Source organism: Dicentrarchus labrax, unplaced genomic scaffold (assembly GCF_905237075.1).
Source record: "Dicentrarchus labrax unplaced genomic scaffold, dlabrax2021, whole genome shotgun sequence".
Lineage (NCBI taxonomy): Eukaryota > Metazoa > Chordata > Actinopteri > Moronidae > Dicentrarchus > Dicentrarchus labrax.
Window position 1 is genome coordinate 20,685,266 of NW_026136702.1, and position 12,064 is coordinate 20,697,329.

At 38.3% G+C, this 12,064-nt stretch overlaps 1 protein-coding gene across 1 annotated transcript in view; it reads left to right on the forward strand.

The window, feature by feature from the left end:
• Positions 1–1,475: 1,475 nt before the first annotated feature.
• The window catches only part of LOC127352010 (uncharacterized), a 62,091-nt gene continuing 51,502 nt past the window's right edge, over positions 1,476–12,064 (forward strand). Inside the window, exon 1 of the mRNA XM_051380094.1 lies at positions 1,476–2,585. Within this exon, the coding sequence (XP_051236054.1) occupies positions 2,475–2,585 (111 nt within the window). The 5' untranslated portion in view covers positions 1,476–2,474. The remainder of the gene's footprint in view (positions 2,586–12,064) is intronic.

The window sequence follows — 12,064 nt, forward strand, 5'->3', positions numbered from 1 at the left end:
TTAAAAGAAACCAATGTTGACTATTGTTGGGAGACAGGAAACTAAAAGTCACACACTTTGCTGTGACGCTGATCAGATTATTTGGTTGTTTTGGGCTCTTGTTTTTCCAGTGAGGACTGTCTTGCATTAATTTGGATTTTATTTGGAAGGCTACGTTGAAAACCTATATGGCTGGACCATATGTAGTCACTGTGCTAAACTGTGGCCAAGTAATTACAGATAGTCAGAGTTAGTATGTATAATGCGAATTCCGGGATATTAAATGTGAATCTGCAATTTTCTGTAGTGGTCCCAGTAATATTTGCTCTTAAAGTGTATTGGAGTAGCATATAACATTACATGGTTTGACTCTGAAAATGTTATAAATGCAGTTGCAAGAAAAAAACTTTCCACTTATATCTTATAGGTCCAGTGTGTAACATTTAGGAGGCTCTATTGGCAGAAATTAACTAAAACTATATTTTAATTAGTGTATAATTGCCTGAAAATAGCAGTCGTTGTTACCATAGAATTAACTGTTTTTATCTTCAAATGCTTGGAAGGGGAGGGTGAGGCGAGGGAATTGCAATCTGCAACTGCACCATTAGATGAAAAAAAAATCCTACGCACTGGACCTCAAAGATGTTTGTGAAATGTATAATGAAGCAGAAATCTTTAGTCTTCAGATAGTACTATCCAAAACCAGCAGAATATTTTGTCTTAGTGTGCAATAGATTTGGAGTGAGCGACAATCAATGAGAACATAATTGACGACTGTCAAATCCTAATGCTGTAACTTCATTACTCAGTAAATCAGTGACAGACTTTCATGTTTTTTACTACGGTGGAGCCACAAACTAACAAATATATATGGCAGGCCTACATTTTGACATACTAAGTAATACTATGAGTATATATATTTTCATCATGCTTAGCTTTTCATGCATTTTAGCGTCCGCTTTTCAAGAAATCTTCAAATACTCCACAACTTTCACACAATTTCAAAGCCAGCAATTCAGTTTAGTGTCAGCTTTCCAACAGCCAGCATTTACACCTGCAATTTCTTCAGATATTGCCTTCTCTAGTTGCTTTAAGTGTTTTTTTTTTGTTTGTTTGTGTTGTAAAGACCTTGAACCAGAACCAGGATTTAAACTGACACATTTGAGCTCCATAGCTTAAGCGCCCTTGAACAAGACAATAAATCACCAGCAAATAGGTTGAAAAAAACCCAAACTGTTTTTTACAAACAACATAGGTTGAATTAAAGAATCCCTCCTGCTGTTTCTCTCTCTTTCCTCTCTGTATGTTTTCTGCTTACCAGTAGGTGGAGCTTGTCTCCTTTGGCTTGAGAGAATAAGAGAAGGAGGGAGAGAAGGAGATGATTAAAGCGAGAAGAAAGACAGCAAGAGGAGAGGCAGAGAGAGAGAGAGAGAGAGAGAGAGAGAGAGAGAGAGAGAGAGAGATGGAGGAAGGGAGGGATGGAGAGGGAGAGGGAGGAGAGAGCAAGCGTCAGCACTCCATGCGTTAAAAGGGCAGATGGTAACCGCGGGTAACTGAGGAGCAAACCACTCTGCTGGCCACAGAGCAAGAGATCAGCAGAGAGAGGGAGGTAGAGGGAGGGAGGAGAGCCAACACATGCAGCGCAGCAGAGGAGAGGAGAGGAGAGGAGCATCTGAGAGGAAGCTGCACGCCGGCTCTGACAGAGAGAAAGACAGAGGGAGGAGAAGACTGAGTACTTCTTCTCCACACTAACAAGGAGGCAGAGAGCAAAAAGAGACAAAGAGAGAAACAAAGACAGTCACAGGAGATGGGGAGATAGTGAGAGGAGGGGAAAAAGTATCCCTCCTCTCCACTTAGAGAGATACAGAGAGGGAAAACAAAAGGAGGTTGGAGAGATTGTGAAGTAAAGAAAGGGAGGTAGCGGACAGGAGATAGTTGGAGGAACTGCAAGGCTGATCAATGAGAGGCTGAGAATTCGGGAAGAAATTTCAACTCAGCAAGAAAGAGAGAGAGAGAAAGGGAGTCAATGACAAGGAAAGATTGATGAATGAAAGATGGGAGCAAAGCATCTGGGAAGAAAAAGACTATTTAAAGGTAGACAGAGGAATCTAGAGGGAGTTTAGAAAAAAAAAACCCAGAAGAATTTTAAAAAAGCATTTAGAGGAAGACAAGAGCGGAAAGAAAGGAGGAGCAGAGGGTGAAATATTTAAAAAGAGACAAAAGCTGAAGGGAAGATGAGCAGAGAGGAGGCAGAGTCAAAGAGTCACCGGCAGAAACTTAGAGAAGAGAGAGAATAAATCAGAGCAGTGGGGGGGGACCGCGCTCCTCCTTTTCTCTTTTTTGTCCCTCCTCTACTTTATTATATATAACAGAGGAGGAGAGAAGAAATGAGGAGAGCGGGAGAGAGTTGAAGAGGCAGAAGAAGAAGGAGCAGACTTTTTGTTGAGATAGATATATAGGTAGATATTTAAATATATGAAACCCAATCAAATCCAATGGCGTGCTACTACATTGTGATCAGTTCCACCCACCTGCGTGACGGACAACTGAGGAGCATCAAAGGGGTGTTCAGGGGACCAATAGGAACCAATGGCCAAAGAAACACGGTAAGGCCTCGTGTCCGGTGGTTGCTTTGTTTTAGCTCCTAGGTTTGCTGTGAGACGGCACAAAAAAAGTCAAATTGAAGTGCTTTTATTTTTGAAAAGTTAAGCGTGTCCACACTGTGGGACTCATGTCTGACTGCTTTTGGTGTTTAAAGGCTTTTTATTTTGGATTCATTTCAGTTTTGAATCAACCAATGTTTAATTGACATTAATCCAGTCTAATCCAGAGTGCATGTGCGTCTTTTATTTTTTATTTTCTGCATCAAAGAAAAACCAGAAAGTCATTATACCTCTAAATCAGCATCGCTTAAACCACTCCCACTCCCTTGATTGTCAGGTCCTTAATCATTGTGTTTGCTGAGTTAATTAATTGCCACTTCCATTAGGTTAATTGACTTGGTTTTGGAGGCAGAAAGATGCCGATGGGGGTGGGGAAGCTGGAGAGGGTCTCCCTCTTACTCTAAGAGCTCCTCTGGCTCGGTGTCTGCACTTAAACACGTTCTGCATCTTGTTTTCTACCTTTTAAGTGTTCAGTGTTTGAGGTCAAGTAGGGTTTTTTTTCTCTTTACGTATCCATTAATCCTTAATTGACTCCGCTCTTATGCACCTTTACAACAGGACTCCCTCAGACGCATGCAGATGGCACATGTTCAAACAGATTCATGCACATTCTCGGTGGCAGATTTTAACCTAATCTGTTCATAATCCCCATATTTTAATCATCTTGAAAAACAGCTTATTGGCACTTCCTGTAGTCAAAATACTAATCCTATAGTATAGTTGGAATACATTTTGATGTGTTAAAAATACAACTTGGTGACAAACCATAGACCTGAGTGCATTTTGTTAAAATCTGAATGTAAACGAGTTTAGAGAACCAGCTTGTCATCCTCAGTCCTGGCGGTATGTGGGAAGATTCTAGCTGACCAGATGAGTCAGAAGCTTCTTTATTTTTTTTCTCCTAATCTAAACTCCAACTAAACCTTGTACCCATTCTCCTTCACTCTTACTGAAAGTTACAGGCAAACATAATTCCATGTAGGGATGCACCGAAAATTCCTACAGACTTCAAAGAGAGACATCGGATGAGACGCCAAGAGGTTGTGTGAGGGCAGTGCTACACTAGGCTCATTACGCATAAAGCACTAGCTACTCCTTTTTCACAAAATTTTAATTACATTTACTCATTTTCGTTTAATCTGTCATTTCAAATTAACCAAAAAATACAAATTTGAACCTCTTTAAAACAAGGTTGTTTTAATGTTTTAGCAAAAACATGATTAGAGTCATGTATTGATCATTAGAAATAAATTAAAAGTGTTGGGTAACATAGCGCTCATTTTGACACAGGTTGCACAGTACAATGTCTTTGTTCTGCCTCATGTGATTTCACTGTCAGATCATATTTCACTTTTAGTTATGTCAATACTTTTAATAACCGTCATAAATCATAAATTATGATGACATGTCATGGTGGGATGATAGGGCTATAAGTCTGTGCGAGTGACTGGCCTGCAGTAAATCAACAATGCATCTGACTTAGCCTGCAATTAACTAGAAGGAACATAATAGAGCCGGCAGCAGCACTGAAGTGTTCTGCAGCTGTAACGGTTTGTGTTGTTTTATTAAAATAGCAACAAAAAGCAAAAACTCAACATCCAGACGTTGGACCTTTTCATTTTCACATGAATACGTAATATAATACTGGCATAATACTGGTATTCATGACTGCAAATGAAAACTTATAGGGCAAATCCCAAATCTGGATTACCACAGATCTGAGAAAAGGTTAACAAATGTCCTGCTGTAGGCCTAATCTTGTAGCGTGCAGAGCCAGAGGTGCTGACAGCTGCAAGATGAACATGTAGTCAAAAAAAATAAAGTGTTTTAAGCCTTTGGCACTTTGCAGCTTTTCATGAGCTTGATGAAACGCTGAGCAAAACACGTGGCTCTTATGAGTGTTTATAAAAAATCCTGAGTGTGAATTTACTTCCACAAACACTTGGAGTTTATTTTCCCCCCATTTAAACTTTCAAATTACACTCCACTAGAATGACGCACAGGAGCATTGTCTGCTCTGACGTCCCTATCTGCACCATAACGTGATCAGTTTTTCCCCAAAAAACTAAGGCGGCACTCCGCAGAAGGGAACAACAGCAGAAAGAAATAACCTTGCTTTTTACTTTTTGGTGAATTTGTTTCCTCATCTGACACTGCTGTGACTGAGGTTTGGTTATGTTTAGGCACAAAAAAGACAGTGTTCGGCAGGTTGGTAGGTTGGGTTAAAATGAGTACTTCTTTAAAGTTAGGCAACCTTTGTTGACATGGTTACAACACTAACCATCTGGTTAATGTAAGGGAACGATCGTGGTCAGAAGGAGCCAACGGGGACTGTAGGTCAGTTTTGGGCAGTAAAGTAAGGCTTAGTAACAGTGATGTGATTATGATACATTTTTCAGTATTGAGTAATTTTGGTAATTACATCACAGTTATTAATCCTAGAGACGTGTGGCTAATGTTAAGTTAGCTGTTGATGGTCAGTTAACAAACTCAAAACGTATAGGCCGGCAATCCTAATGTCGTTTTCTGTTTCTGAACAATGAAAATGTGACGTGTGGGTATGGAGTTGTTTTAAAAGCTATTGTGACGTAGGTGGGCTGAAAAATGAAAGAAATGTAACTGATTACTTTTGCTTTGAGAAAGTAAATTTTCTTTATTACTTTTTAAAAGAGTAACTGATTAGATTTTTCAAAAAGTCTTTACGTCACTTGAACGTCAACAAATGTTTTTGGGGATTTGCTGAAACAACTGACTGTTTTTCTCGGTCTTAAATCTTCTCCTTCCTTGCGATATCTTCCACAGACGGCATCTTTCCAACTTTGTTCCAACATACTTCGTGGTTGGAATTTCTCATTAAAGCCTGTCAAAAATAGACGTTCACTTACTCCTCTTCTAACACATTAATTATTGTGCTTCACTAAATAGATGACAAACTAATGAAGCCGTTATATCACCTTTAATAAGTTAGAGCTTTCAGACGTGTTCAAATGATATCAAACCCAGAAAACATAAGGTAAAGTTTCCTCTGCTAACACAATACCATAAATAAATGTTCTTTAATTACCCACACAAGAAAACGGAGGCATTTCAAAGGCACGTATTCAACTGTGTTCGTCACCTAATCCAGGAATAGAAAGCTATATCAAGAGATTTAATTGGCGAACAACCACACATGACTATCACCAGTCACCTTGGATCCTCATATTCCCGAGCTAATTTTATCTCTAAGTTCTTTAGCACAGGCAGGTCTGATGAAATTGCATGAAACGATCAAGTCTTAAAAATTCAAATAACATGCTCTGTGCATGGGAAATCAGAGTTATGTTTGCGCCAGCACAAAAGGATTGCATGAGAAAGACATGAGCAGAAATAGGTGGCAGAGTTTGAAGCCAAAATAGTGTAAAGTGAGTGTGTGGAGATCAGTGGGATGGATGAGTGTCTACAGTTTCCTTTCAACTCCAATGACTCAAGTTCAGTCCCATGTTTATGCGAAGATGTTTTCATTTTTTATCAATCATGAAAAAAAAATTCTTACTGCAAATAAACTTTACGAGCTTTTATTATTATTTTATTAGTTTTAGCTCCTTAACTTCACATAATATAAATGGCCTAACCCTAATCATTTCTGTATTATGTTAAAATAAAGGATTCTTGAATTTTCCTAAATCACAGTCAGTCAAGTCTGTATACATTTTATTTTTATTCTTTTATTTATTTTTTTCACCCTTAAATTATTGTTACATGGTAATATGTAAATCAAAAAAAAAAAATGTACCAAACCTTAACTGTAAACTCATCCAAATTAGACATACTGTAAATACACAGCTGAGGGACAAATTAAAGGGAAGACCTGAATAAATCAGTAGAGAAACGCATCAAAAACAGCTGCTTATACACAGGTGTACTACAGTATGGTAACATAAAGCAATTAACTATGATGCTCTCTGACATGTTCAATAATGCCCTGCAGGCACATTTGACAATGCCCTCATCCACAGGGCAGCAGGGCTCACTGAATAGTTGGATGAGTGTGTAAATGATCGTGTGATGGCCCAACACCTTACTGAGACACTTTTGAAGTGATCAGTCCCCCAGGATTTCTCAGGCTTTTTTTTTTTTTAGATTGTTGGTGCCTAAAATGTGAAATTTCATGGCACCTTCTCTAAAGAATTGCAGCACATGGAGCAATGTTTTTAGGCAAGACAACTTGTTCCAGTGAGAATAAGATCACACTGTTTGGACAGGATAAAAGTGAGAAGTTGGCATGGTCATGCATGGCCTGCATCTTCACAAGAGAAAACGAGGAAGTGAGTTTGGTGACGTATGACTCGATGTTTTGTGCAGGAAACAATGACTGGTCAAATTCTAATTGAAAAGTTGCAGTGATTAGACAAAGTTACAAGGTCGCACAGAGTTCACAGAGATTGGTTGAATTTCCTGGATTGACTGAGACATGATTTGTGAAATTTTAGGGGCTCTCTTAAATACTGACAATATGCTATTTTTGTATTGAGTAAAATTAGGCTTTTATTGATCTATGATTCATGAGGGTTTCATTCACTTTAATAAAGACTTTGACTCAGAGTAACAACCCCCAATCTCTCATCTTTATATTTCAAAATATTCCTATAATTGCAGAAAATAATCTCACCTCTGGGTCCTTTTAGTATCTGTTCTGGGGCTTTCAATCACACGTGACCTTGTGGTGGGATTATTTTCTGCAATTATAGGAATATTTTGGAATATAAAAATGAGGTTAGAAATCATATCAGATATATTTTAAGTGCATTCACCAATATTACAGAAATTATATAATAGGTAAACTATATTCATCATTTTTGTCAGTAGCAATACAGTTTCTTTCCTAATAATGTTTCCTTGCTATTTTGTGGAGATTTGAGTATACTGACCCTTTAAGAAAAAACTACTTACATCATTTATGTCAGGAAAAATATGATGTCCAATTCAACATAAACTTTCCTGTAACTACATTTCAGATTTAATCCTCATTCCCTGATATCGATACCTGATAGCGTTCAGCTGCAGCAGAGAGCAAACAGATACGATATCACCCTATTCTCTCCTCTTTAAAGGAAAATAAATCATTCAGTACCGTGAATCAAATGTTGTTTTTTCCTATACCTCAATTGCTTGAATGTGGAAAAGATATTTGGGCACCTTGCCTGTTTTCTCTGTGTTACTATCCTAGCTGTCAATGCAGCACATTTCAAACCCACACTGGGTGGTCCAAAGATAAATTTATTAAAACAACATTTAAAATCATTCAAGAAGTGTACGCACATCTCAATCCGCTGCTCTCCCTGGCGTGTCTGTGTCTCTTCTTGTGTTTATATGTGTGTTTTTTGTAAATCAGGTAGTTCACAGTGACTCTGCGGCGACATTAATTCATGATAGCCCACCAGCTGTCAGGGAATATTTCACACCTTTCCCAATATCAGCCAGGCCAGAGTTGTGTTGCTATAGAAACATTGATTCCAGTAAGTTAAATAACGCTGATTTTCTACACCCTACTTGGCACAAAAAGTTGACATCAAATTCCTTCTGAGCAATTATTTTTCTCTATATTGCAATATATTTGAGCACTTTATTTGTTTTGAGAGGCTTCCTGTGCCGGATGTGTGAAGTTTCTCTCGAGGAAGTGACTCCGTTTTGTCTGAGAGCTCCTGACTAAAAGCTCCAGCTTGAGCCGAGTTAACTGTGGCCTGGTTTACTTTCTTTATCAGAGGTGTGTATTAAGTGACAACTGCTTTCAATTAAAACCACAGGTGCGGCTGACTGTCTTGTAAAAGCAATAATGTCCTTGAGCCGCCGGGTTATGGTACAATATTCTCACTTGGTGCTAACGGCTATTTGACATCACGCCTAACAACACCCATGACAATACAACACTATAACCCACTGCCTCTCAGCTGTTAATGCTTTAAACCTGTGTGTGTGAGAGAGAGGGAGTGTGTGTTTTGAGGTTTGAGCTAAGTCGCCAGCAACATGGCTCCTCACTCCATAAATTAGCGCCAACGAGGACACTCTGTGCATGCGTGTGCATTTGTCTGTCTGTGTGTGTGTATGTGTGTGTATATCACTGTCTGTGTGTGCGTTTAACAGTTGTGAGTGAAATGGTCGGTCCGTCTGGGTTCGAGCGCTTACGCATGTGTGCGTATGCAAGCATGTGTGTGTTCAGTGGTTGTGACTTACATGGCATGAGTGTGTGTGTGACAGAGAGAGTGTGTGTATTCAGTAGTTGTGAGTACATGGTGTGCTTCATTGATGTGTGAAACATCAGCTATGACTGTGGAGCCATCTGCTCCAAAGGGAGAGATAGTGTGTGTGTGCGCATGTATCTTCTTCTCTACGCATGAGTGTGTTTGCGCGATACCAGCGTGTGTGTGTGTGTGAATTTCTGACACAGTCTGACTACTTGGCTGAACCAACAAGTTGTTTTTTTTGTGCATGTGGGACATCATGAAGTTTCAAAGCAGAGTACCACTAAGCTAAAATATTTAAATACTTTCAAACACAGTTTCTGTCAAATATACTTTGTTCATGCTTCAGACACCCAGAATCATTTAGTTTCTATGATCTGATAACAGATACAGAATAATTCGATACAAATATTTCAGATATTACATTAAATGACTGACTGATTTTTTGGCATCTAGCAGTCTGGTCAAATTGCGACTCCCTCACTTCACCCTCCCTCTCAAAATACAAAAAGGGCAGCCATGGTGGCTGTGAAAGCGTCTTGTCTCTTCTGGGCTACTGTAGAAACATACAGTACATCAACAGCTGAAGACATAAAAGGCTCATTCTAACTTCAAATACAATTATGAAAACACATTTATGCATATCACATTCCATTTCTGCCAATAGATCATCTTCAGTGTTACACACTACCTCATTTGTAACTGTCCACTAGAAAGAAAACAAGTGTTTACTGATCTGATGCTTCTATCGGCACAAATTAGTGCAAATCTGTTTTATGGTGTGGCAACGCTGTGGTTAAGGATTGGTTGAGGGAAACATGAAACAGCGTGATTTGGCTTAAAATGTTAAGGTCAGGGGACCTTTGCCGTCCCAATAATAAACATGAGGTTAAGATTAGGGAACGACTGCCAACATGCTTTTAAAAAAACACAAAGACTGTTGATTGGAAACAGGAAACAAACAGCAGTGATGTAACCCAACCTCCTCTTTACATGAGCTTTATCTCTCCATAAGAACATTACTCATCATCATTACTAATACCACTATATGGACTTTGTCACTTGAATGTAACCATATGTCATTTTGGAGGATTCACTGAAACAACTGATGCTGTCGTTTTCTTTGAATCATGGCCTCAAATAATCTCAGTCCTCCCTATTTTTAATCAGTTCCTCTCATTTAAATGTGGACGTTTTCCAGGGGGTGTGGTGGTTTGAATGCTAACAAATAGCCACACTGTGTTTAGTGAGGTCTGCTGACTCAAAGACTCAATGATTCCTCTTGATGCTATGCTAAAAACTGTATAATAAAGAACGATTATATTATATTATATTATATATATTATATTAGAAAAAGAGGTAAAAAGAACAATGAGAAATAATAACTATAAAGGATAACATTTCAAAGCTAAAAATGATAAACAAATGTAATATACTGTAGGTATTAAAAATGTGTATATAGCCCTGGTGTGTAGGAGGGCTGTGCTCTTTTAATGTATACAACTGTAAAATGTATATATATCACAGTTACAATAAAACAATACAATCACAACCAACCAGAATCACTTCCTTTTGCAAGTCTATTCATGGTATATTAGTGCTAAAGCACATCTAGTGAAAATGCTATAACTCTGAAATCAATAAAATCACATTGTCCTTAAATGTTATTGAACAAATGTGCAGACAAATAGAAAGACATTTTAATACTTAAAAGTTACAGTTGTATGTAATTGTGTCCAATTGAAAGGAGGATTTGACTTTCATTACATATTGTTACAGCCAAGAATAATGTCCACAAGATCCCCTAAAAGGCCACTGAGGGACTTCTACTCGGAAAGATTTAGCCATGTGCTTCTGGTATCACCCCAATTTGTCCACAAACAAAAGATTAATTATACAACTTAATACAGCTCAACCATTGCACTGCTGCAGAGTTAATTGTTTCCTTCCCATAAAAACTAAACCCCACAAAGTACAAAACCCCAAGAATAGACGCATATAACAGGGACATTGGGTTAAACACTGTGTGCTTCTCTAACAAAGCAGTGACACTCCTTATAACCTGGCCCTCGTTACATACATCCCTTCCCAGTTTCTTCAAAATAGGGATGGTGTTTAAAGGAATACATAAAATTGGAAATGGCTTCTACAGGTTTTATGTAAGCTAGAGGTCTAGGCATTAAAAGAAAAAGTATTACTAGTCTTCTAGACATTTTTTAGATAGCAAATCACCAAAATCAGACTTAATGAGCTGCTTCATGACAGTTAAACTTTGGAAAAACATGTTTTGCAAAATCCACAAGCTTCTGCTCCATGAAATCTTCATGGATTTAATTTCATCTCCACAAAATCCAGAGACTCTCTGCATTCGTCCAACTCCCATTAGGCTTTGACAATAAGCCGGCTGCTAAGACATATGTTGTTGTTAAATGCTCACAGAATGATAACTGTTTTATCTTTGTTAAAACAATGCAGAGTATTTTACCACCCACAGCATTACAGTAGGTATCCATTGAGCCATCCATCCATTTACAGACAGAAAACTCCAGGAACGGAGATATAATAGTATACGTATAAGGGGGGAAAGGAAAAAAACATGTGGAGGAACAGAGCCCTCCTTTAACAAAGAATAATAAATAAAACCAACAAAACAATGCCGGTATCTCAAGATTTCCTCCTTGAGATAATGTAATAATTTATCAGGAGAAAACTTTGTTTTTTTTTTAGATCACAGGATAATAATGGAGAACTTGAAAATGAGTGTCTGGTTCATTTGATCACATCTGATTTCAGCCTTCATGACTGTCGAGGAGGTTTCATAACTGGACTGAATAGAGTTGTTACCATCTGAGAGTTCATTTAAACATACTACAGTGAGTTTTTAACTGGTTATGGAGTCTCGATGTAATACTGATGCCCCTATATGACCTACATAAACAAAAACATAAGCGAGAACAATTGGCTATTCCTATAGTTATTCTTAATGCTTGGTCGGATTCCCCTTGAAATCAATGAAACGAGGTGGTAGAAACACTTTAGTCCACGTGGTTCGCCAGAATCAACACAAAAGTAAAGTTCCTTGTAGGGGGCTTTAAGCTATTCATTTCCTGACAATGTGATGCAGTACTGACAGAATGTATCAGGAGGAGATTTAGATTTATTAAATGAGCTCGATGATCCCGGCAGTGTCCAGATTTGATG